General features: G+C 37.8%; 1 protein-coding gene across 1 annotated transcript in view; it reads right to left on the bottom strand.

Annotated features, from left to right (window-relative positions):
* The window catches only part of LOC122734390 (carbonic anhydrase 13), a 44,776-nt gene that overhangs the window by 4,740 nt on the left and 12,456 nt on the right, over positions 1-27,580 (bottom strand). The window contains exons 3-6 of the mRNA XM_043975185.1: positions 25,638-25,756; positions 12,343-12,438; positions 10,727-10,789; positions 9,639-9,794 (exon numbers count right to left, since the gene is read on the bottom strand). Coding sequence (XP_043831120.1) covers positions 9,639-9,794; positions 10,727-10,789; positions 12,343-12,438; positions 25,638-25,756 — 434 coding nt within the window. The remainder of the gene's footprint in view (positions 1-9,638; positions 9,795-10,726; positions 10,790-12,342; positions 12,439-25,637; positions 25,757-27,580) is intronic.

Below are 27,580 nucleotides of genomic sequence, written 5' to 3'. Positions count from 1 at the left end.
GAGCTGTGAGCTGCTAACACTTGAGCTGTGCAACACTATTCAAGCTGTTAGCTTTATTTCTAACATCAGTTTCAAGAAGGGACCATAGTTCCCTAAAATTAAGGGACAATATTGTTTATGGTGAACAAACTGATTAATTCAATTTACAGAGGTACTTCTTTGTTCACCTTTAGCCAGGTTGAAAGGGGAATAGTTAAAAGAGAGGATGATTAGTTTCTAAAAGGCATTTTCTCCAAGGATGCCAGCAGCTGGCATTAACAATACTATTGTTATATTTACTTTGACCTTTATTACATGAGCATCATAAAATGTAAGTTGGAAGTAGCCTGGAAGAAAGAGTACATTCTGATTAGTGGAGGAAACTGAACCTCTCTCCAAGCTGAAATTCTTCCATATTAATAAACTGTCACTGACAGGTTTTGGCTAAAACAGAGCATAGATTGTTGTTGGTTGTTGTTTTTTTTTCTGCCATGTGGAACCCTGCCTTTTATATTTTTTCAAATATTAATATAAGAGTGTCTCCTTAATCAGAATGTAGCCTGAACTATGACAAATTTTGACATTACCATACTTGTGCTTTGTAAAAAAACTGAGTAAAACACAGGATGGAAAAAGCATAATGCTATTCAACTTTTGGTGATGTCATTGGTCTTCAAAAACAAAGGATGAACAACAACAGTATTCAGATACTAAAATATTCTGAGGGGGTAATTAAAATTTTTTTTTGCTATTTTATATGTTTAATAGTATGTCCAGCATTTTAAGATTTAGAGTAAACCTGGTTAGTATAGCAGACAATTTTATAAATTATCTGAATAACTGAGAATGTAAACTAATTGTGAGTAAAGACTGTTTCATTAGTTTGATTGTATCCCCATGGACAAGCATTGTGCCTAACACCATGAGGATTTAATAAATTCTTTTTTCACTGAGTTACCCAAAAATCTTTTCTCAAAAATATATCCAGGGGCAGCTAGGTGGTGCAGTGGATAGAGCACCGGCCCTGGATTCAGGAGGACCTGAGTTCAAATCTGGCTTCAGACCCTTGACACTTACTAGCTGTGTGACCCTGGGCAAGTCACTTAACCCCAATTGCCCCAATTGCCTCACCAAATATATATATATATCCAGAAAAAAGAAAAAGAAAGAAAAAATACATCAATGATAGCCCTCACCAATATTGTGTGGCACAATTATAAATCTAAGGAAAAAGTATCTTATAACAGAGAAGAGATTATTAATTTAGGGGTGGGGATTAAATTAACAAGATTAAGTACCTCAATTCACTGCTTTCTGCTAGTCATCTTATCACTGAAATATAGAACTAGGCACATTAAATGGGTAATTTACCAAATGGAGACCAAAGCAGAAACTATGTAGTAATGGCCAAAATGGAGCAGGGAAGTGGAGGGAGATTTTGCAAATAAGTGGGCAATATTTTCTCAAAGTCTATAGGGCCCATAGTAAATAATTTGGTACACACTTCTGAGTGTGATACACTGTGATATATTCAACCAACTTTCATTAAACACCTACTATGTGCAAGGCACTGTGCTAGACACCAGGAAACACAAAGACAAAAATTAAGCAATCCCTCCCCTCAAGGAGCTTACATTTTATTGACAGTAAGGAGAGCTAGATACTGACATTTACAACAGTATAGCTCAACTTAAACCAAGTCTTGGAAGATAAAAGTCAAGAGAGATTTCCTAGTGAAGTGATGATTTAGGGACAACCAATGTGACTAAGAAAATTCACCTAGTTTTTCTTTTTGACTAAGTTCTAAATTCCTGAAGCAGTAACAAACTGGTGAAATTATTAGAGTGTTTCCTAATCCTTTATAAATACTTTTCAGGATGTTATTTTTTTTTAAAGCTGGCTTTTCAGCATCCTTCCAAGTGATTATCTAAGAACATTTCATGACTTTCCTACATTTTATAGATTTTATTCACAAGGGTTTTTTTTGTTTTTGTTTTTTTGCTGAGTTTTACATTACTTGAATGAATTTACAATGGACAATTTTTCCCCTTCATTACATGCTTTGCCACATAGTAAAGAAGGTTAGATGCAAAGACTATATATCATTATTCAGACTAACCTATGGCTCTAATATCACTATTTTTGTTTGTTTGTTTTTTGCAGGGCAATGGGGTTTAAGTGACTTGCCCAGGGTCACACAGCTAGTAAGTGTCTGAGGCTGGGTTTGAACTCAGGTCCTCCTGAATCCAAGGCTAGTGCCTTATCCATTGAGCCACCTAGCTGCCCCCCCTAATATCACTATTGGAAAAACAAAGTAAAAAAAATACAATAAAGTTGGAGAAAGCTGAGCGATTTCATCCAGTGAATTTCATACAGAAAGCCAATCGAGACAGGTGATCAAAATTCACAACTTCAATCTTTGGCAACCAAGCTGCATTAATGAAGAAAATGAAAAATATGTTCTTGAAACTGTTAGAAAACAGTAAATCTTCTCCCTGGCATGTTAATTAGACCAAGACTTTAGCACTTAAGTGTTTGAGTCTAGGGAAGAAAAATGGGGTTGAGTCAGGAGACGGGAGATTGAAACACCTGACCTGTACTTAAGGTCACAGCCTCAGCTGGCAAGGTAGAAGAGGCAAAGCCCAGGGAGAAAATGTTTGGCGCCAGCTCCCTAAAGTTCTCTTTTTTCTCTGCTTATAACATTACATGGCAGAATGAGAAAGGGGTTCAAACACAAAGATGCTCAGTTTAAAAAAACAGTCTACAGAAATTGAGAAGGAAAATCATAAACTTTGGAATGGGGATCCTAAAATAATTTCTGTATTAAAAACCCTTTTATTTGCACTTTTTTTCCTTCAAGACATGATAGTGAGTTTAAGGTACCATTAAAGAATAGTTTTAAAATATTCCATTTCAAAAACATTAATGAAAATGTTACCAACTTCTTATTGCTAGCACAAATGTACTACATATACTGACTTATGAATAAAAACCATGTTGTTTTGTATACATCATAAGGTAATAGCAACCATATGGAAAATAGTATTTTGCCTCATACAAAAAGCTCTCCCTCACAAAAAAGATTTAAACTAATGCATAGTAAAATGCTATCAACACTGCTAAACCATATGCAATCATGATCTGCATTGTTAAAAAGCAAGTGGCCTGGGGGCAGTTAGGTGATGCAGTGGATAGAGCACTGGCCCTGAATTCAGGAGGACCTGAGTTCAAATCTGGCTTCAGACACTTGATACTTACTAGCTTGTGTGACCCTGGGCAAGTCACTTAATCCTCATTGCCCTGCAGACACTTAACAATTACTAGCTGTGTGACCCTGGGGAAGTCACTTAACCCCAATTGCCTCACCAAATATTAAAAAAAAAAGAAAAGAAAAGAAAAGAAATGAAGGAAGGGCAGCTAGGTGGTACAGTGGATAAAGCACTGGCCCTGGATTCAGGAGGACCTGAGTTCAAATCTGACTTCAGACACTTGACACTTACTAGCTTGTGTGACCCTGGGCAAGTCACTTAATCCTCATTGCCCTGCACCAAAAAAATAAATAAATAAATAAAATAAAGAAGAATGAACATTTCTGAAAAATTTTAGACAACACTTTAAATGACTATTAAAAATATTCATATTAAAGTATTTCAAAATGAAAGAATTAATCACACTGGCACTCTGCTTTGCAGCTGTTCTTTGGGTAGGCCATCATAAAGGACAGCCATTCTGCAGGATATGTGTCCTATCCATTAATTAATCACCCCTCAAAAATAAGTTTTGTACAAACCATGATTAGCTCATGATTTTAAAACTAAAGATCTGTGGGGCAGCTAGGTGGCACAGTGGATGGAGCACCGGCCCTGGATTCAGGAGTACCTGAGTTCAAATCCGGCCTCAGACACTTAACACTTACTAGCTGTGTGACCCTGGGCAAGTCACTTAACCCCAATTGCCCCTCAAAAAAAAACAAAAAAAAAAACCAAACAAAAAAAAACCTAAAGATCTGTAATTGCTTAAAAACCTACTTAGGTATCATTAGTAGGAATGGTTTTACATGATGAAAGTGATGCTAATTTTGCCACTTGGCCACTTATTGCCTAGGTGACCTTGGGCAGAACATCTGATTTCTCTAGGCTTTGGTTTCCTCATCTGAAAAATGAGGCAGTTGGGCTGGATGACCTCCAAGTCTCCCAGCTCTTGGTCTATGAGTCTATGACACATTCTCTTCTAGATGAGTGGCTGGACATCTTCCAAGAGGCTTAAAAGAATCATGCCCCTGTTGAAGTATGGGAGAATCAGGTCCTTCTGTCTTTAATTAATTAAGTCATATTCTGGTGAAAATTAACCAGCAGGAGGACATGGGAGATAGGAGAAAAATGAAACTTCTTATAACAACTAAAGGAATTTTTGTAATACTGCAATCAATCTGATATGCTGGAAAACACTCATTGCGTGGTTGCCATCTCAATCAAGCATGGCCCAGTTCAGGTTTCTACTGAAAGGTTATATAAACATTCCTAGGTCTTTTGCCTCAACCAGGATCATATATTTAGAGCTACTGGGGACTTTGGAAGCCATCTAAGCCAGCTCTCCTATTTGTAGAGGAGGAAACTGGGGTCAAAGGAGGTTAAGTGTGACTCATCCAAGGTCACATAGGCAATAAGTGTCAGAGATGGGATTTAAATCCAGGTCTTCTTATTCCAGAGTCAAGTATGCTTACCACTGGACTACACTGCCTCCCATTCCAAGGATAGGGATAATATAATTCTGAGGAATATCCAATGAAAAATGGGATATATTTGAAGCCCAAGAGGAAAATGTTCCCTAATTTCTGTTCTTTGGTTAGAGGTGGTTGGACTTCAAAAAGCTAGGCAGAATTTCCAAGGATGGCATGCTACTGCTATTACTACTATTACTATTATTACTGCTTCACTAGAAAAGATAAGTAGGCTAATTAAAGATGATCCCCTTCAGCAGCCTAACTTTCTTATCATTATTAGTCAATTAGCATTTATTAAGTGTATATCATGTGCCAGGCATTGTGCTTTCTGAAGCACTGGAGAAACAAAGTCTAAAGGGAAAAACAATATACAAATTACTATGAATAACCAAGATAAAATCTTACAGTCGGTCTAAATGGGAAATAATATCAGAGGGAAGGCACTAAGATTAAAAAAGAAGACTCATTCACATAATGCTTTAAGGTTTGTGAAGCCTTTTCTCCATAATAACCTTTAAAGATAGAAGGTGCACAAATTATTACCCTCATTCTATCATAGAACATAAAACTAAATAGGGCCTTATAAGTCATCTTACAGATTTTTAGAAGCAGTTATATGGTAAAGAGGCGAGAGCATTATTCCACCGAGTCAGGAAAGCCTGAATTCAAATCCAGCTTTACACATTTACTAGGTGAGTGATGTTGATCAAGGTTTTCCACTGCTGCCTGCCTCAGTTTTCCCAACTGTAAAATAGAGATAATATCACCTACCTTCCAGGATTTGTGTGAGGATCAAATAAGATAGTATTTGTAAAGCATTTAGCACAGTGCCTAGCATCAGTAGGCACTTAATAAGTGCTTGTTTTCTTCCTTCCTTACAGGTAAAAAACAAGGACTTTACCAGAAAGGTAAAGTCATTTGCCAAAATGTCATATAGGTAATAAATAAATTAGTGGGCCAGGACTGGAATCCAAATCTCCTGAGTTCTAGTCTGGTACTCATTCCACTACACCAAAAAATTTCCAAAAGGTTAATCATTTTGTAGTGATATCAAAGTCTCAGAAGGGCTTTATTATTATGTCCTTTCTACAGATAAGAAAAATGAAGCCTAGAGGTTAAATGATTTTTAACACAGGTCTTTAGCAGCAGAGCCAGGATTTGAATGCAGGTCCGACATCTCTAAAATCTGAGCTCTTTCTATTACATCATGATATCTGCCATTCAATTCAATTCAACAAATAAATACTTATTAATATAAGCTTCATGAGTGCAGGGGATACTTCATTTGTGTCTTTATATCCCATCTCTTAGCATAATGCCTAGCATATAATGCCTGCTTACTACTGCCTACTATGTGCCAGGCACTGCCACTGAGTGCTAGGGATACCAAAAAAAAATTTTAAAGCCCTAACTTTAAGCAGCTTACATTCTTATTGGGACAGGAGAGAGGAGGGAGTGATACATACCCAAGTAAGTAAATAGAATTAAATTTTTTAATAAATACATGTTAATTTGAAATGGGGAGAGCAGTAACAACTGAAGAAATCAGGAGAGGCTTTTTGTGGGAGATGGAAATTTTGGAGCTGGGTAGACTTTTAGAACTCATTTATTTAACAATCCCATTTCATGGATGAGGAGACAAAGAGCCAGAGAAGTAAAGTAATTGATACAAGATTACTCAAAGATAGTGACAGAGTCAGGTTCAGAGCCTATGTCTCCTAACAACTAATACATTCTTCTGAATGTTCCTTAAAATCATAAGGAGTGTGGAATACCTTAACTCACTCTGGGGCATTAATTCCAATCAAAAATATATTTCGTCTCTAACTGGGTGACATAACAATCCCTTGCATTTGTAAGGCATTGTCTCCTTTCAAATGTCTTGCACACAGAAGATAGGGCTGGGTAGGGGTTGGATTAGGTAGCTTCTGGAGTCCTTTTCAAATCTATGATCCTATACGTAATTCACTTTGATCCTCAGAACAACCCTTTGAATTAGGTAGAATAGGCAAAGTCATCCCAATTTTACAAATGAGGAACAGAGGCTTAGAATTGTTACATGACAGCTCCTCGGTAGCAGGATTTTTGCAAAATCCCAGAGGGCTCCTAGCCCTCTTTTAATGTTTCAGAGAGGACACAGACACACGGTCATTCTCTGTGCTTTCCATACAGTCAATGAGAAGTCCACCACCCAGATCTATCTAGCGTTGTCTATGGTGGAAGGACTGGAAGGCAGCCTCAGTAAGGTTAGCTAGTCACAAACCCACAAGATTTAAGAGCTGGAAGGGACATTTTTTCATTCTCCAGAAGAAGAAATTTTGGCTCTCTCTGAGGTTAAGTGAATTGGTTAAAGTTGCACGCCTAGGAAGAAGCAATCCAGCAAGGGTGGGTCTTATTCTTATCACCCTCATGATATATTTACGAGGGCTCTGTGTATGACATCCATCACGAGGCTACCTTCTGTGGTGTCTATCCAGGGCACGGAGGTAGCCCATGTTTAATTCAATTCAGCAAATTTTTTTTTTTTTTTTGTAATGGGGGCAATGAGGTTTAAGTGACTTGCCCAGGGTCACACAGCTAGTCAAGTGTCTGAGGCCAGATTTGAACTCAGACCGTCCTGAATCCAGGGCCGGTGCTTTATCCACTGCGCCACCTAGCTGCCCCCCAGCAAACATTTATTAAGCATCTACTAGTGCCCAAGAAAAAGAACACCACTCCTCACACATGGTCTCTCTTCTTTTGACCTGCGTGACCCTGTTCTCCTGCTTTCCATCCTATGTGCCTACTCCTTCTTGGTTCTCTTGACTTGTGCTCAGCCCTCCTGCCCCTCTGTTGTTAGTGTGGCCCAGGAACCTGTCCTTGACCCTGATAGGCACATGCAATAAACACTTGGGAAACAAACATAAAACCATTCCTTCTTTTAAGGAATTTATTTTACAGGGTGAAGGAGGATACAACATGCCAAAAAAATGAATCAAGATACTTTAAAGAGGAAGAGAACACAAACAAACAGGGATATCAGGAAAAGCTTCCTGTGGGGGATGAAAGGAAGGCATTTCAGACTTATGTGAAAGGGCCAAGGCAGGGGATAGGATGTTGATTCACGAGTAGGCCATTCATGACTGGAATGCAAAATGCATGACAGAAAATAATATGAAAATAAGCTTCAAAGGTAGATGGGAATCAAATTGTGGGGCAATAGAAATGCTAGACTGAAGAGTTTATATTTTATCCTTAGGACCATTAAAGACTTTTTTTTTTTAAGTGAGGCAATTGGGGTTAAGTGACTTGCCCAGGATCACACAGCTAGAAAGTGTTAAGTGTCTGAGGCCGGATTTGAACTCAGGTACTCCTGACTCCAGGGCCAGTGATCTATCCACTGCACCACCTAGCTGCCCCCAAAGACTTTTGATCAAAAGAATTACAGGTCCTACCTTGTGTCTTAGGAATATTAAATTGGAGAGAAGAAAGACTGGAAGCAGGACTCTTGCCCACCTCTCCATGATCACTGCATGTGGATCTCCTACATATACTCTCCTCTCCAGCCAAAGTGACCTCCTTGTTGCTATTCTCCTATTTCTATGCCTTTGCCTTCCTGCCTGGAAAGCCACCTTTCAGAGAAAGCTTGTCTTGCTTCCCCAGTTGTTGGGGCTTTCCCAGAAACTTCCCAGCTTTCAAAAATTTTTCAAATTTTTTAATTTAAAACTTTTATATTATATTTAATATATCTTATCCTCAAGCCTCCCACAACACTGCCTCTTCTCTTTCAGCTGAGGATATAACCTAATATTTCCCCCAAAAATTGACAAGCACTCCTTCTTTTTCCTTCCTCTTCATGTCATATCACTCAGATGTATTCCTTCTTCTCTGGCACCATCTCCTCTTTTACTTCTATATCCCATGAAGAGGCAGCCCTTCTTCTTGCCAAGTCAGCTCCTCTATAGGCATCATCAATTCCACATACTCCCCTATTTTCCAGCAGATTGTCCCCACTATCCTCATTCTCTCCTCAATCACTGATTCTTTTTCCTTGCTGCTTACAAACATGCCCATGTCATCTCCATCCTTAAAAAAAAATCTCACCTGATTAACCAATCCTGTGAGCTATCTCTTTTCCCCTACTTGGTTAAACTCCTTGAAAGAGCAATCCACTTGCTAGCTTCACTTGCCCTACTCTCATTCAGTTCTAAACCCTCTGCCATCTGCTTTTCAACCCCATTGTTTAAATGAAACCATTCTCTCCAGTTACTTAATTGCCAAATCTGATGGCTTGAAGTGGTGGGGGGCGGAGCCAAGATGGCGGAGGAGAGGCTGTGACTCCCACAAGCTCCAGATAAACCCGTCCATTCACGCCCAAATAATGCGGTAAAAAACCAAATCTGATGGCTTTTTCTCCATCCTCATGCTGCTTCTCATGTCTACATATCTGTCGCTGTAGATGACCTACTCCTCTTTGATACTCTGCACTCTTCGGGTTTCTGTGACACTTGCTCTCTCCTGGTTTTCCTATGATTTTATCAGATTTTTTTTTTAACAGATGAGGAAACTGAAGTTCAAAGAAGTTAAACATCTTGCCTAAGGTCAACCAGATCATAAGTAGCAAAGGCAGAACTTGAACCTAGGTTTTCTGACTCACTCTTTCCACTACATCAAGCAGCTTCACTAATAAACACTTGAATTGAACTTAATTTAAGATACATTGAAAATATTCTGGTGAGTCTCCTTTCGTTTTTTGGGGTTTTTTTGCAGGGCAATGGGGGTTAAGTGACTTGCCCAGGGTCACACAGCTAGTAAGTATCAAGTGTCTGAGGCCAGATTTGAACTCAGGTACTCCTGAATCCAGGGCCGGTGCTTTATCCACTGCACCACCTAGCCACCCCCATGAGTCTCCTTTTAAAACAAAAAGACCAACTTAGAGAGGGGAAGGGGAAGGTACCTGTTGAGAGCTGATACTTATAGGCTGCTTTAAAACTATCCAAGTGACACTCTCCAAAAGGGGTGGAACAGTGAGGGAACCCGGGTATGTCCAATAGTCCCACGAAGGAGGAAGTAGAGTTGCTGGGTCAAAATTGGTGAAGCGGATTTGTTTACCCTGGAAATAGACAGAAAAAGAGAGACAGAGAGTAAGGGAGAGAGAAAGATAAAGAGATACAGAGGGAGAATGAAGAGAAAGAAGCAGAGAAAGAAAAAGGAGAGAAAGGCAGAATGAAGAGAAAGACACAGAGAGAGAATGAAGGAAGGGGAGAGAGGGAGAGAGGGAGGGAGGGAGGGGGGGAGAGAGAGGTGGGGAGGGAGAGAGAGAGAGAGAGAGAGAGAGAGAGAGAGAGAGAGAGAGAGAGAGAGAGAGAGAGAGAAAGTTTTCTGGTTACCCTTATTGGGAATGTCAAAGACATAAAAGATGCAGTTGGCCACTAAATAAATATATAATATAGTTAAAGTAACTTACTTGTTATTGTATAATATAGTACAGTAAAATATAGTCTAGACAACATACCATATAGTTTATGTAATAGATTATATAAAGTATTTATATATATACATACATATGCACATATATACATATGTAGATAAAGTTTATACAGTTTGTTACATAAACTATATAGTATGGCTTAACTACATTATTTAAAAACTTATAATATAGTTAAGTATAATATACTTAAACTTAAAAATCACTAATATTTCATTTTGTTTTATTAAAACAAACACATTTATAGAAAAGTTCTTTAAAACATTCCCACAAAAGTTAAATGTGCAAATATCCCCCATCAGTAGGGTAATTATAAATATTGAGATTCACTATTGACTCATTTACTGTAGCTAATTAAAACTCATCACAGTCTACAAAAGAATGGCAGTAATGGATCATTTCTCACTTACTGGCCAAGTACATTCCAAGGCTGCTAAAAATCTATTTCTTTTCTTTTAACTATCTTTAATAGTTAACATGAATTAGCATATCATATAAGTTTATCTAAGAATATTCCTCTAAAGCATGTTACCTACTTAGCAAAACAGGTAACTTACCTTTTCCCTAATGGAGTCCAAATTATCTGTAATTTTCTGCAGTTGTAGATTATGTTCACCAATCTGAAAACAATGTAGTTGAAATGAGACTGAAGCTCCCCAGGATGACACATGTGTCACAGTACATTTCAGCTATCAATGTCAAATTTTCTTTAAAACAAATGTAACCCAGAACAAGGAGTGATTGTTCACACAATAATGAAATTCTCATTTACTTATTGACCCTATCATACCAGATGAGGCAGAACAAGAAGATAATATTACACTATTACTGAGCCAAATAGGCAGTTTAGTTCTTAATCCAACACGCACTTCTATTTTGTGTGTGTGAGAGAGAGAGTCATCATGGAATAATGGAATTAACTCTTAAGACTCTGAGAGAAGTCTGATGCTCTATCCTCAGTCATGACACCTTCACTGTTCTACCGGGATATAACTTGCCAGATCATACTGGCTACCACTGTAGTCAAAATATTGGGCAAAGTATCTCCAGTTTCCTGTCTATAATTTGGAGACCCAGGCAGATATTTTCAAGAAGCAATGGGAGATGCTTTCATTTACATATATGTGAGGAGTGAGATTTGGGGCTTTTTGTTTTGTTTTGTTTTAAATAAAGTGGAAATGACCTCAGAAACATTACTAACCTTCTAGGTCAGAAGACTAACAGCATTACCCTAAATAAAGGATTTATTCTTTAATTAGTTAGTTAGGTCATGCCATTATTAGTAGTCAACTATATATCTTGAATCTACTTTTTAAGACTAAGGTGTCAAAGTATAATCTGGCACCTTTGCCCCCCACTCCATGGAAACTATCTAGATGTGGATGCTGAAAAAAAGAAGGGCTTCCATACTCAGTACTCATTTGTGCCTCACCTCCTCTCTCTTTCTTCCAACCCCAGGTACCCCTTCTCCCTAGCTGTGTTATGGAGTCTTAGACAGGCAAAAGTACTGTCCTTATCAGAGCCACTGGTATTGGAACCCAGGAGAACCATGCCAGTTTCATAGACATCATAATGACAAATTTTAGAGTAAAAAAAAAACTTCTCGAGGCAGCTAGGTGGTGCAGTGGATAGAGCACTGGCCCTGGATTCAGGAGGACCTGAGTTCAAATTCGGCCTCAGACACTTGGCACTTACTAGCTGTGTGACCCTGGACAAGTCACTTAACCCTCATTGCCCCACAAAAAAAATAATTTAAAAAATACTTCTCTGACTGAATTCCTTGGATAAAGAAAAATGTAAAAAGCCACACTGACTGTTTAAAGGAACTGGTACTATTCACCATGATCTACTCTGGGAATTCAGAGTGTGGATTTTTACCCTTGCCTAGGTCTCTGGCCTTTTGTATAATGAGGCCTAGCAAATGACTTAGCTTCTTAAGACCTTGGGTCCTTTTCTTTTAATCTGTAAAATATTTAATAGGTATCTAAGGTGCTTTTAAGGGTGCTGAATGAATAAATTATAATACTTCTTTTTTCAATTTAGTTTGTAAAAGAAGAAAAGTAAACCTTAAGACTAGTTCATCATTGAAAAATGATTAGGTGTCTACTTTGTGCATAGAACTCAGGTGGTGTTACCAGACTCAATATTATAAATGAAATCAGTTTATACTTACCTGTAAAAAAATACCTAAAACAGCCAATCCATCAGGTTCATGAGCTGCCTCAACAAAGCTGGGGTATTTGTCTGAATTCCAATGAACCACATGGAGCTAAAAGGGGAGGATACAATTTCAAATAGTAATGATAACCACAATTAAAAACATGATAAATTATAACTAATTTCTTATTTTGCATACTATGTATACTCATATGCATAATTGATTCTTCAAAAGGGCCCTGGAAGGAATTGGCAGACTTTTATCCATTTCAGATGAAAAGCTGAGGGCCAAAGAGTCACATAATGCTGAGGGATGGAACATAGAAAAGGTGTGGACTGACCAGTTAAGCCTGCCCCACTGATATTCCTGATCCCACCTTCAACCATGGCCACATGCTATAAACTGCTGACAGAGAGCCAGCCTGAGGTTCCCCCTAGAAGTCTCCTGCTGTCATAAGTGGTGCTGAAAGTTGAGCAGATCTTATCTATAACCACTGTTTGAGGCCTAGTCAGCCTAATAATACCTCAGTGAAATAAGAGGTCACCTACATGGGGTCACTGAGAAAGCCCTTTGGGGACACCGTTTGTACTGCTCTGCTGTGCAATGTAACAGTTCCCTTGTTAAGTGGCTAATAACAGTGAGAGATCCATAGAGAATGTTCGATCTGGAAGGGACATCGTAGGTCATCTATCTGATAGCTCCTCAGGATCCTCTGCTGAATCTTCATCCATGTCACACTTGTCAACATTGGACATCCCACCAGGTTCTGTCCTAGGCCCTCTTCCCTTCTCCCTCTATACTATCTGATAATCTGATCAGATCCCATGGATTCAATTATCACCTCGATGCTAAAGACTCTCAGATCTACTTACACATCCAGTCTCACATCTCCAACTGCCAACTGGATGTCCCGTAGACATCTAAAACTCATCATGTCCAAAACTGAACTCATTATCTTTCCCCCAAAGCCTTTCCTTCTTCCTAACTTCCCTATTACTGTTGAGAACAATACCAGCCTAACCTGGGTTTGCCACCTGAGCTCTTCACTCTCTTTCACCCTGCCAGTATCCCATCTGTTGCCAAAACCTGTCAATCTTCTTTAGGTAGCACCCCTTGTCTATGACCCCTTCTCTCCCCTAACACTGCCACTACCCTGGTTCAGGCCCTCTTTATCTCACACCTGGACCACTGCAATAGCCTGCTGGTTGGTTTTGCTGACACAAGTCTCTGCCTATCCCAGTCCATCCTCCATTAAGTGATGTAAAGAATTAATTGTTATTTGAGGTTTTTATGACCCCATCTTTTGGCTAGATTTTTTTTTTTAAATCCTTGGCGTGGTCACTAGCCTCTGGGGCTACACAAACAGCACGGTGCTCCACCCACTGGTTGTAGCCATCTCCATGGCACTGGCACCTCACATCATCACCACTCACCAATGCCTACATGGGCCTGGCAAATTATTGGAAATTATTCCGATTATTATTGGAAATAATTGACAGAGGGAAGACACTAGAAATAAGGAGGATCAGGAAAGACCCCCTGCAGAAGGTGGAATTTTAGCTGGGACTTGAAGGAAGTCATGAGGGAGATCATTCCAAGAATGAAGGGTCAGCCTCATGAGGTCTAGCTCAGAGTTATTGTAAGAATTCAAGGAGATCATGTATATAAAATACCCTGGAAACTTTAAAGCACTATATAAATGTCAAGTATTATTATCATAAACACAATATATAAGGGTTAAAGAAGTAAGAAAAAATAATTCTGAAAAAGCCTTGAAATTCAGTTTTAAAAGGTAGGGACAATAAGGAAAGGGTGAAGAAAATATACTTCCCTCCCTTCTTTGCAGAGGTGGAGGAATACTGGTATGGAATACTGAATATACAACTAGAAGTAGCTGATGTATTAGCTGCTACTTTTTTTTTTTTAATCTTTGTTACAAAAGATAGTTCGCTGGGTAGGGGAAGAGAGAAAGATATATCTGGAAATGAAGAGGATATAAAAGCAAAGTTATTAATAATTTTTAAAAGGAAAGCTAAATTGAGATGTCAAAGAAAAGTATACCCCCAAACCCCAAATTTGGACCAGTAGTAATAGTAGAGACGAATGACGATGCTAGAATGTTGAAAACCACAAAGGTTTGATATACAGGCTGTCCCTAAAATTAAAGTTAAAACTGAACTAAGACTTTTGGAAGAGGGAGAGGAAGAAGGAGAGGAAAAGAGAGAGAAAGAGAGGGAGAGAGGGAGGGGGGAAGAAGAGGAGGAGAAAGGATAAAAGAAGAAAGGAAGAGAAAAGAGAGGAAAGGAGAGGAGAGGAGATGGGAGGGGAGGGGAAGAAGAGAAGACGTAGAAATGGGGAGAACAGGAGAAGGAAGAAGAAAGAGATCACAACCTCCAAATAATACTCTCCTCAGAGCCTCTTAGAGGACACCTCCTCACAGTGCTTTTTCATCCCTTAGACTCCCTTTAACAGATCCAATTCTGCTCTACAGAGCATGGTGTTACAGGGTTGTTCTGCTGTGTTTATACATATTTTTAAAGGAAATCAACAATTTAAACTCATAAAAGTGAACTGCCTTTTTCTGTACCATCTGCAAGTGACAAGTGGCTGCTAGGAAAGCCACTGGAAATTCTGATGAGTCCTGGACCACATGGTAAATGTCAGCATTGGGTGGTTGAATAAACAAAGAAGTCTAAACAAATTGCACAAGTGAAACAAAATACATTTGGATCATATGAGACACACAGATATCCTCAGAAAGGGAGGGGCTAAGTGGGATGTCAAAATTCTTTAAATGTCTTGGCACCTGTATAGAAGTTTACTTAGTAATCGATAACATCAAAGAGTTAACAAGGAAATAACTTCTTTATGGTGATAAAAATAAATGGAGCATGTAAATGAAAGACAGCTACTTCTGGATATTATGTTTCTTTCTTTCCCTCAGGAAAAAAAAAATTTATGGCATTTTGAAAGGTCATAGGAAACAATGAAAAACATTTTAAAAAAAATAAAGCCCCTCCCTCCCACATACCTTGCAATAACACAGCCAAACCAAGCTGTATGATTTAACTTTTATTGCTATACAGTGAGTCAAATCATATGACAAGTTAGAAAGCTAGTCTAATCTTAGTTGTTTAAGAAAGAAATCAAGGGTTATTTTTCCCACCTGAAAAGTTTTCAATACTTTTCAAATTATTTTCAATAATAATACTATTCACCTTTTCTTTCAGAAACCAATATAATAATAGTGAATGAAATTATGTTTGCTTTCCTTGGAAAACTAAGCTTGCAATCGATTTTCTTTTACGCAATCATTCATGCCCACTCAACAAACAGAGCCTTATGCAAGATCCTGGGAGAGAATAAGTTTAGCTAAGAACTGGTCTCTGTGCTCATGAGCTTCTATTCTAATAAGATGATAATAAGATACAACTCTAATACAAAATATTACATGATTAGTAGATGGGAGAGACATAGAACCTTGTTCTATGTTTATTCCAAGGTGGGAATCATGGGAGGCTTCATGTAAGAGGTGGGGTTTAAGTGATAGGTATAAATTCATTAGGCAAAGAAGTTAGTAAAGCATTTGGCATAGGGAGTGACCCATCTAACTTACCTAGGATATATTGAGCATAAGATAACTTCAAATAGAGTTCTAAATATGGAAGAAGCTATTCACTTAACTTTCTTTTTTAATTAACATTTTTCAATCAGCAAAAATCTTTCCTTCCCTCCCACTCCCTCCTGCCCTAATTGAGAAAGGAAAAACAAAACCCATTATAAAGTGTATAGTCAAACAAAACAAGTTTCCTCATTCGCCATATCTCTACCTCCCCAAGAAAAATGTTTCATTTTGTACTTTGAGTCTTTCATCATCTCTCTGTAAGGAACTGGGTAACATGTTTCATCACTGGTCCTCTAGAATCCTGGTTGGTCATGATGCTGATAAGAGTCTCTAAGTCTTTCAAAGTAGTTTGTCTTTATAATATTGTGGTCATTGTGTAAACTGTTCTCCTGGTTCTGCTCAATTCTTCCCAGGTTTCTCTGAAACCATCTCCTCTATTATATTTATTTTTATTGTACAATATTATTCCATCACATTATATAGCATAATTTATTCAACTGTTCTCCAATTGATGAGTTCCCTCTCAGTTTCTGATTCTTTAAAAAAGAGCTATAGGGGGCAGCTAGGTGGCACAGTGGATAAAGCACTGGTCTTGGATTCGGGAGGACCTGAGTTCAAATCCAGCCTCAGACACTTAACACTTACTAGCTGTGTGACCCTGGGCAAGTCACTTAACCCTCATTGCCCTGCAAAAAAAAAAGAAAAGAAAGAAACAAAAAACAAACAAAAACAAAGAAGAAACTGAAAAAGAGCTATAAATATTTTTGGTCCGTCTTAAAGTTTGTTTTTGGCAGCTAAACAGCACAGGGGGTAGAGTGCTGGGCCTGAAGTCAGGAAGACCTGAGTTCAAGTCTAGGTCAGACATCTATTAGCTATGTGATCCTGGGCAAATCACTTGACCCTGTTTGCCTCAGTTTCCTCATCTATAAAATAAGCTGGAAGAGGAAATAGCAAACCACTCCAGTATCTTTGCCAAAAAAAAAAAAATCCCAAAAAAGGCCACAAAGAGTAGGGCAACTAAACAACAAAGTTTGTTTTCTTCAGAACTAATCTCTCCCTTAATCTACCCTTCCTCTGATTTCCCCTTCTCCCTACTCCTCTTTTCTTCCTATTTCCTTTGTTGAGTAAAATCTATTTCTGTAACCAACTATGTGTGTGCATGTGTATTTGTCTCTCTTTTGACTAGTTCAGATGACAGTGAAGTTCAAGAATCCACTGCCCCACTCTTTGTGGTGGCTAAGAATTAGAAATCAAAGGAATGTCCATTAATTGGGGAATGACTGAAGAAGCTATGGTCTATGATTGTAATGGAATATTATTGTGCTATAAGAAATGACAAGCAGGATGATTTCAGAAAAACCTGGAAAAGACTCATATGAAGTGATGTATAGTGAAGTGAGCAGAGCTGGGAGGACATTGTACATAGTGACAGAAGTATTGTTCTATCAGCAATTGTGAATGACTTAACTATTCTCAGCAATAAAATGCTCTAAGACAATCCCAAGGGACTAATGTTGAAGCATACTATCCACTCCCAGAGAAAGAACTGATATTGATCGAACACAGACTAAAAAAAAAAAAAAAAAAAGGAGCACTTGTGGAATGTACATATGTAACCTTTATCAGATTGGTTGCTGTCTTGTGGAGGGGGGAGGAAAAGAAGGGAAGGAGAAAAATTTGGAACTCTAAATTTTATGAAAATGAATGTTGAAAACTACCTTTACACATAACTGGAAAAAATAAAATAAATGTTTGTTACAGAAAAAAAAAATCCACTGCTCCTCCAACTCTCCCTCCTTGTTTCTAGACTTCTAATTGCAAATACTGATTTTGTGAGAGACTTTTCCTTAACCCTCCATTCTCTTTCCTTTAGCTTATTCCTTTCTTTTGATTTCCATTGTTCTTTTAAGATTATCAAGAAATAACAGAAGGGCAGCTAGGTGGCGCAGTGGATAAAGCACTGGCCCTGGATTCAGGAGTACCTGAGTTCAAATCCGACCTCAGACACTTGACACTTACTAGCTGTGTGACCCTGGGCAAGTCACTTAACCCTCACCGCCCTGAAAAAAAAAAGAGAGAGGGAGAGAGAGAGAGAGAGAGAGAGAGAGAGAGAGAGATAACAGAACCACTCCTAGTTGTTCTGTCTAATGAGACTCCCTTTATGATCTCAGACAATGACTCCTCAGTACTTGAACGCTTTCTTTCTGGCTGTTTTCAGTAATTTTTCTTTGATCTGGAAGCTCTGGATTTTGGCTATGATGTTCTTTGGCGTTTTCATTTGGGGATTTCTTTCAGGAAGTTCTCAGTGGATTCCTTCTACTACTCTCTGGTTCTAAAAGATCTGAACAAATTTCTCTTAAATTTCTCTCTCTCTCTCTCTCTCTCTCTCTCTCTCTCTCTCTCTCTCTCTCTCTCTCTCTCTCTCTCTCTCTCTCTCAACATGGCTTTTGGGTTACTCAACAATTCTTCATTTTTTTCTACCACCTATTTTCCAGTTCAGTTTTTGTTATGAAATAGCCTACATCTATGTAAACAATACATACTTCCAGACTTTGAACTTTATATTAGGGCTAGGCTCTGAATACTTCTGGAGGGAATATCTGGGCTGGTCCTGCTGCTTTTTGGAGGGTTTAAGTATCGTGTTATCTCTGGATCTCTGGGACAGACAGTTCAGAATAAAGACCTGGATGCTTTCTGTACTTCCAGAGTGGTCTTATCCAAGGCAAAGTCTTATCACTACCTTCCTGGTCTGAGTTCTGCAAGTTCCAGACTTGGGTCCAGCTCTGAGCAACAGGTTCTGAATAATTTTATTATTCAAATTATTCAAAATTCACAAAACTAATAAATAAGTACAAGAGAAATGTAAACATTTAATTTTTTGATTTTGGGGAAGTTTTTATATTTCTAAAGTTATAGAAGTTAAGAACTGCTAAGATTTTTGAGACACCTTATATTTTTTTTTCATTTTTTTTGTGGGGCAATGGGGGTTAAGTGACTTGCCCAGGGTCTCACAGCTAGTAAGTGTCAAGTGTCTGAGGTTGGATTTGAACTCAGGTCCTCCTGAATCCAGAGCCAGTGCTTTATCCACTGTGCCACCTAGCTGTCCCCAGGGCACCCTATATTTAAACTATATCTCTCACAGTCTCTTTTATTCTGAAGCAGCACCACTTTCAGTAATATTATTGATGTATAAGAAAAATAATGAAGAGACTAAGTGATTCCCAGGTGTCCTTTCAAGACCTGAATCTGAATCTATCCTTTCAAAACCTGACGTCTGATTCTGCAGTCCTATTCTGATGCCTTGTGATGGGGGCTGGGCTCTTGATGGATCTGCCACTTGAGTTCAAGATCCAGCTGTCCTTTGTAGACCAAACAGCAACTAACAGTGTCAGCTTTCTGAGAACCAGTATAGCTTAGTTCAGAGAGGCTCATTATTAGTAGGCAGGCCACAAAGGGATGAATTATTTGGCCACAACCCAAATGACAATGGAAAATATAAATGGCCCTCAGTTCAGGCCTTCCTCCCACTTCTTTCACATATGTTTTGATAGAGACAGAAATGGAAGCAGCATGGGACAATGAAAACTGGGTTGAATGGGAGCCAAGATACTTTAGTTCGAATTCTGGCTCTGATACTTGCTATCTATGTTGCCTTGGGGGAGTCATTAAACCTCTTTGAGTCTTGGTTTCATCATCTTTAAACAAAGGAGGGTAGTTTCTAGACCTCTAAGGTCCCTTCTAACTTTGAATCTGTGATCCAGCTAAGTGGGGAAAAAAATGATCATGTATCCCACAAAAAGGTGCCTTCTCATGAAAGAGGTGCTACAAGATAGCCACATGGGGTCTGAGGGCTAAATCTAAAATATAGCAGATCGCTAAGATTATCTCATGAAGTGGTGCTTCTTTTTGTCTTGGGATCAGGATAAAACCAACTCTGGCAAGTCTTTCATTTTCCCTTCTAAGGAGGAATCTCTGAGCATATAGCCGGTGCTTAATAAATGCTTGTTCCATCCTGCTTGCCCCTCCCATCCTTCTTTTCAAGTGTAATATTTTTTTTACACTCTGGTTTCATTTATAGTGATAATATTAAAGTTGATAAGTGACATGATTAAATTCCTCTGCTAGTGTTTTCATGATTTTTTTTTAGGCCTTATATTAATATTACCTTAACTTTTGGTATTATAAATATAGGATGCTTGTCCAGTGAAGGAAAGTACACACCACTGGATAAATTGAATCAGCTCAATTACTCTTATAAGTCTTAACATGCCTACTATAAATGAAGGGTTCTTAACCTTTATTGCGTCATAGATCCTTTTGGAAGCCTGGTAAAACCTAAGGATTCCTTCTCAAAATAATGTTTTTAAATGCATAAAATGAAACATATAAGAAACCAATGATAATGAAATAGTTATAATTTTTTTTAAGTTCAAGGACCCTAGATTAAGAACCCTTGCAATAAATGAAGTAAGAATGCAAAAGAAAGTTACACCTGGATGAATAACAAATGCTCCTTAGAGAAATAAAGGAAATAGCAAAGTTGGTTTTAGCTTGCCTTTAAAAGTGACAAATTTCACTTGATAGAATATTTGGTCACCTTGTATTTCAGAGCTCATGATAAGCATTTGTAAAAAAAAAATCATCAATGTCTACAAAAGGGTAGCAAAACTCTATGAGGAACTTTATAAGTCCCTTTAAATTAAAAATATACATTAATATTTTTTGACTTCAATGCAATAGTGAACAAAGGGAAGAACAGTATATTAAAAAATGTGGCTCAAGAAAAAAAATATGAGCAAAGACATTGTAAAATACACAGAAGCCTCAAACACATAAATATTATGGATATACACTGAAAATATTTTCTTCAAGAAGAGGTTTGTTAGGCCCTGGAAAATTTAAACAACAAATAGTATTTCCCCTCATTGGCTCTTAGAACCACAGGTGGAAAAGATCTCAAAGGTCATAAGACCAACCCTTTCATTTTACAGATAAAGAAACACAGGCCCAGAGAAGTTAAGTATTTTGCCCAAGGTCACAGATTTATAGTAAGCACCAGGGTTGGGATTTGAATCCATGTTCTCTCATAATCAATTGAGATAATATTTGTAGAATACTTAGCACAGTGCCTGGCTCATAATTGTTGTTGAATAAATGTTTGTACACTCCCCTCCCCTCCCTCCTAGGAACTGTGCTTTTCATAATATCATGCTGACTCCTTCCTCCACCCAAAAAATGATCATCTCTTAACAAAGAGGAAATAACTGACTAATTTCCAAACTGGACACACGTACAGTCAGACCATCAACCTGCTATGTCAAAGATCAAAATCAACACCAAATTAAAATATAAATCAGAAGATCTGGTCAACAGGGACTATCCTCATTTCCCAAGGAAATTTAACCAATGTAAATCAATAGTAACAAAAAGTAAACTAAAAGAATCAAGACATCAGTCAGTGAATACCTGATCTTGACAAGTAGAGAGTTAAGAAAGACAAAAGCAACATCAGTTAGAATATAAACTTATCCATAAAATCTTACAGAAGTGGGAGCAGCTGGTGGCACAGTGGATGGAGCACTGGCCCTGGATTCAGGAGGCCCTGAGTTCAAATGTGGCCTCAGACACTTGACACTTCCGAGCTGTATGACCCTGGGCAAGTCACTTAACCACAATTGCCTCATCAAAAAAAAAAAAAAGAAAACAAAAGAAAGAAAAATCTTACAGAAATGGACTCAGGAAGTTTATGAGAGGGGGTGTCTCATCAAACAGTGAGAGACAACAGAGGGAAAACATGTCCTCAAAAAGTTTATTATAGAGAGACTATTAAATAGTAAAAATTAGAAGACAGCAGACAAAAAAACAAAAGATGCAGTCTATTGAGATAGTCATAAAAAAACTATTTTCTCAATGACAGAAAAGCCTCTGTTTAGACTCCATCAACACAATCCTATATGTGCTGTTTGAAGAAGTAGAAGCTGCACTGAAGAAAACAAAGACAGGTTAAACCAACTGACATAGATCAAGTATACAGAGAGGGAGTTTATGCTGAAGCTGGTCAGATTGTGAACTCATGAAGGAAGCAATTCTTAAAATATCTTTAAGAGGGAATGATGCCAAACTCATAGAGCAAAAAAATCAGGGATGTTATTACTACTGGAAAAAAACTGACTAAGAAAACATCAATGACTAACCCATGTGCCTATTTTCCATCCTTAACAAGGTTTTTATTAATAGACTCTAAATAATTAAGGGCATCGTAGATGAAGGGTGAAGACAAGTATCAGTAAGTTTTCCCAAATGATAATTCTATAACAGACAACATCTTTAGAGTCATACAATGGACCAAAAAGTGCAGAAAATGAAAGATTCTTTATCTAGAGTTCCTCCATCCAAGATCATAGATCAAATGATAACATCGTTTTATAAATCTTAGAAGTGCCGTATAAATGCCAGTTATTACTATGATTATTACTGCTGAAAGGAACCTCTGAGATCATCCAGTCCAACCTTCTCTTTTTAAAGATGAAGAAAATGAGGTCGAAATATATTAAGTGACTTGTCCAATGTCACATGGGTAGTAAGCATCAAATATCCCAGGCTGACAATTGTTTATTGACTACCAAAAAAAAATGTATTCTCTGTAACAAAATGCTCCATAAATCCTCTCTTCCAAAAAGTTGCCCTCCATGCACATGTTAAAAATTATCCACAAGTGCTTGAAAATTGCAGCTTGAAAGATGCCAAGATAGCTTTGTTAAATAACGTACTGCCTCTGGGTCTGATTAGGAATGCCCCTTCCATATCTGGCATTGATTAACCTATTCTCAACCAAACCCATATTTAAAGTATAAAACTTCTCTGTTCAGATCCTACTCCTACTGTGTACTCCCACTGAAATCTTTGACACAGTTACATGTCTCCTTTTCTTAAATGAGTGCCTCTGGCTTTGTTATGTGGCTTAACCTCTTTATTGCCATATAGAGTGTCTATATATGTATATATGTGTGTGTGCCTTGATTTTGCCTGCTTGCTGCACCTCATGTTAATAAATCTCATGCTTGTTCTAGCTTCCAAAGTACCAATTTCCTATAAATCCTCAAACTCAAATCTTTGCTGTAACATGAGCCATGAGGTCAAATATAGCCTATGTATGTATGTTTATTCAATGTTTAATGGCTGCCAAACCAATTAAATGCAATAACTAGTCTTGGTGCTAGAGGACAGATGATGAATCACCCTTACCCCTTCTCAGTAGAAAGATAGAAGGCAGTGAGTGAGGAATGTTACATATGTGGTCAGACATGGTGGTTGTGTTTGGTTTTGCCTGATAATTTTTTTTTCAATTACATGAGAAGGTTCATTTTGGACACAGGTAGAAATTGGCAGGGGTAGGGTTTGAGTTGATAATCAGGGACCCCTGGGTCTTCTGCCTCAGCCACTGCTATCAGCTGAGCTGTCCAATTAGGAACCATGGTCATTTACTTGTTTGACACAGAGTCAGAATGAGTCAGGACAGTGGAAAGGTATAGCTCATCTGTCATTGTTATGTGTTTATGATCAATAGGCCCATTTAACCTAAGTGACTACATATTGGAGCTCTATTATTTATAACAACATCAAACAATATATTTTTTTAAATCACAATTATCAGGGGGCAGCTAGGTGGCTCAGTGGATAAAGCACTAGCCCTGGAGTCAGGAGGACCTGAGTTCAAATCCGACCTCAGACACTTGACATTTATTAGCTGTGTGACCTTGGGCAAGTCACTTAACCCTCATTACCCAACCAAAAAACCAAACCAAAACAAAAAATCACAATTATCACTATATATATATATATATATATATATATATATATATATATATGGTATGCATATAGTTCTACTGTTTCAATTTGCTTTACTCTGTATCAATTTATACAAATTTTCCTGTTTCTCTGAACTTCTCATATTTGCAATTTCTTATAGCACAACTATATTCCTTTGCCACAAAGTTGTTTGGCCATCAGCTAGTCAATTAGGCACTCATTTAGTCACCAGATATTTGCTACCACAAAAAGTGCTGTTATGAATATTTTGTAATATAGAGGTCCTATCATTCTGACTTAACCTTTCTTAAAGTATGTGTCTAATAGAAGGAATGCTGAGTAAAAAGGCATGAATAACATAATGACTTTTCACATATAATTCCAAACTGCTTACAAAAACATTTAGACCATTTCATAGTTTCAAGAATGTCAATATGCTTATCCTAGAATACTATTTTTTACCTAACTGCTTTAATCATTGTCAATTTGATAGAAAGGAGGGGAAATCATAGAATTATTTTAATTTGTTTTTCTATTATTAATGTTTGGGGACATTTTTTTAAAATTGCTTCTGATATTTGGCATTTATTCTTTTGAAAATTATTTGTTCATATCCTATGGCCACTTATCTATTGATTAAAGGCTTCATTACATATTTCTGTCAATTTATTATATGAATATATGTAGATAGATAGATTGATCAGCATCAGTTTTTTTCAGTTTTGTGTGTTTTTTCTCCACTCAACATCTTCCTTCTGCTGTGATTGTGTCTATTTCTCATTTGGTTATGAATTCCCATCCCCCAATCTAAGTTGTAAACAGTAACTGTTCTCAAATGTGTGTGTGTGGGGGGGCTTTTTACATTTAAGCCACTAATCCATTTGGCATTCACTGTGGTATATGGTATAAAATACTGATTTGAACATATTTTTATGCAATTTTTCCAACAAAGTTTATTTAATATTGGGTAAATGTGCTCTTTTGCCCTGGGGGATCTTGCTTATGCACTTTTTTTGTACCCCTAGCACTTTGCACAGTGACCAGTACATATTAAGGGCTTAGTGAATGCATGTTGACTAGCTGCTTATCTAGTCTAATCTATTTTTGTATATTTTAGCCTGTAAATAGCTTTTCTCTAACTGCTTTATACTATGATTTAAGACCTGATCATATCAGGCCCTTTTCATTCCTTTGATGATGATGGTGATGATGATTTCTCATTATCCTAGTCATCTTATTCCTGCTAATACATTTTGTCATTATTTTATCATTCCATAAAGTAATCCCTCAAAAATTTGATTGTTATAGCACTAAGCCTATGAATTAATTGAAGTAGCATCATCATTATTATGTTGACCCAGCTTAATCATGAACAATAAATGTCTTTCCAATTACTTGTCTTCCTTAATTTTTATAAAGAATATTTTATAGTTTTATTTATTTAAGCCCTACATGTGTCTGGTAGGTTAAATCCTAAATGCTTTAGATTGTGCATTTTGTGGTTATTTTGAATAAATTTTCTCTATCATTTCCTTCCAATTTTTGTGAGCACTATATAGAGATGCTAATGATTTTTGTTGATTTATTTTTGCATCCTGGTACTTTACTAAAGCTATAAATCATGACTCATTCTCTAGGGTTTTCTAAGTAAAGCATCGTGCCCTCTTAAATAGGAATCATTTTGTCTTCTTGCCAGTGTTTATGTCTTCAAGTTCCTGGAGAGGGTGTTACCTAGCCCAAAAGTAAGAATACTGGAATTTAAGGCACTGTGGCACCTGGGTTGGGCAAGAAACTCTTTTTAGTACTCCTCAAATCATACCAAATAGTTAAGTACCTTCTCTACATTAAGCCCTGAATATATATTCAGGTGTCTTACCTCTGCTGCATATTTCATTCCATCTACTACATGCTCAGAGCCATGATCATCGGTGGAGCCCCAGTGAAGGTGAAATTGTCGTAGCCTGTAGGTTCCAGTGAGGGGACCTCCTCTCAGAACTAAAAACAATAAAATTTAAATCATTAATAAGAAATGGCTTTTGTGCAATCTAAAAGATCAACAATTTAAAAGGCTATGGAGTCCACATAGTAACTTTTTAAGAGAATGAGAAAGCCTGAATGGGCAGAGGGGTTAGAAATCAGAATCAGAAATCAGAAATCCTGAAGCCTGAACTAAGTCACCCTCTCTGAACTTCAGTTTAGTCATCTTTAAAATGATACGTAGGGGCAGCTAGATGGCACAGTGGATAGAGCACCAGCCCTGGATTCAGGAGTACCTGAGTTCAAATCTGGCCTCAGACACTTGACACTTACTAGCTGTGTGACCCTGGGCAAGTCACTTAACCCCCACTGCCCCGCAAAACCAAAAAAAAAAAAATACATTTGCTATTAGGTAGTATTGGGTCCTGTTAGGGAAAAGACACATAACTGGAGAACTTCAGGACCCTGGAAGAAAGAACACTATCATCTAGTCCAACCTTCACATTTTACAGATGCTAAAGCCAACCTAATAAAATGTATACAAAGGAGATAAACAAAAGCTTCAAAGGAAGAAGGCAATCTTCATTGGTCTCATCACAACTCCTATCTTGAGCAGACTTAAAAGGAAATAGGAGCATGGTAGCCAGGTGGTGGGGGCAGTGGATAAAGCACCGACCCTAGATTCAGGAGGACCTGAGTTCAAATCTGGCCTCAGATACTTGACATTTACTAGCTGTGTGACCCTGGACAAGTCACTTAACCCTCATTGCCCTGAAAAAAAAAAGGAAATGGGAGTAGTGAAGATGGAAAAGATGGAAATAGCAAAAGCACTACTGAGCCCCCATCAAGAACCATTTGTCAGTCTGATTGTGAGAAAAGTGGCAAAGAATTCAGGTAAAACTATCCTCCTCTTAGAGTATAAACATGATGTCATGAAGAATCAAAGACAATCTGCCACACGTGATCATGGGAAAGTGTTAATAGAGGTATCAGGCTTAATTGTATACTAGCAGAGAGAAGAACCAAAGAGAGGAAATCTTATTTTTTGCCTGAGACACTTTCTTCTTTTTGCTTCATGTGGGAAACCCACTGCTGTACAGCTTTACTTTTTCTAAGTTACTTTTCCTTGCTCAATAGGACTGTTTCAAGCTTAATATCGGTGACTAACAAGTGTTGACCTTAAAAACTCCTGTCCAAAAAAAGAGCTTATACTTATAGAAAATGGTTTGAGAATATTTAATCTCAGTGTTGAGAAAGGGCCAAGTGGCAAGGGCTCCTTTTGGACTCATTCTCTCAGATGTCTTTACAATAAAGAAGACATCAATCTCCCAAAGTCTTCTCAGCAGTGGCAGACAAAAGAAACCTGAAAATAAATAGCTCTTATAACCTTATATACTAGAAAAGAAGGTTCCATTCTCTCCTACTCTTTTAGAGACAGCTGTGTTTCAACAATGCAAATCCATGATAAAAATCTGAGTATGCTTCTGGAATTTTTTAAAAAGTACTTTTGAAGGCCAGGTATAGGGCAACTGATTTAGAAGATAAACTTTCCTAAATGAAATCACAGCCCATCTAAGTAGAGTGCTTTGCAGAGTGAAGCTGTGGATTACTAAGGGGCAGTGAAATGCTTCACGGAAAGTGATCAACAGTGCTATTATCTCTTTGCTTCTTCCTGTTGCATAATGAGGCCTGAGCTGAACCATAAACCCATTCACCAGGCAGATAAAAAGCAGATTACAGAGTTTAAATAATAATTGTGGAATGAACCTTGAAAAAAAAGAGAGGACAAGCTGGGCCAGGAGAGTGGGAAAGTGATAGAACAAAAACCCATTCCTAAAGTAA

Source organism: Dromiciops gliroides, chromosome 1 (assembly GCF_019393635.1).
Source record: "Dromiciops gliroides isolate mDroGli1 chromosome 1, mDroGli1.pri, whole genome shotgun sequence".
Lineage (NCBI taxonomy): Eukaryota > Metazoa > Chordata > Mammalia > Microbiotheria > Microbiotheriidae > Dromiciops > Dromiciops gliroides.
This window is presented reverse-complemented; position numbering and strand designations above follow the sequence as displayed.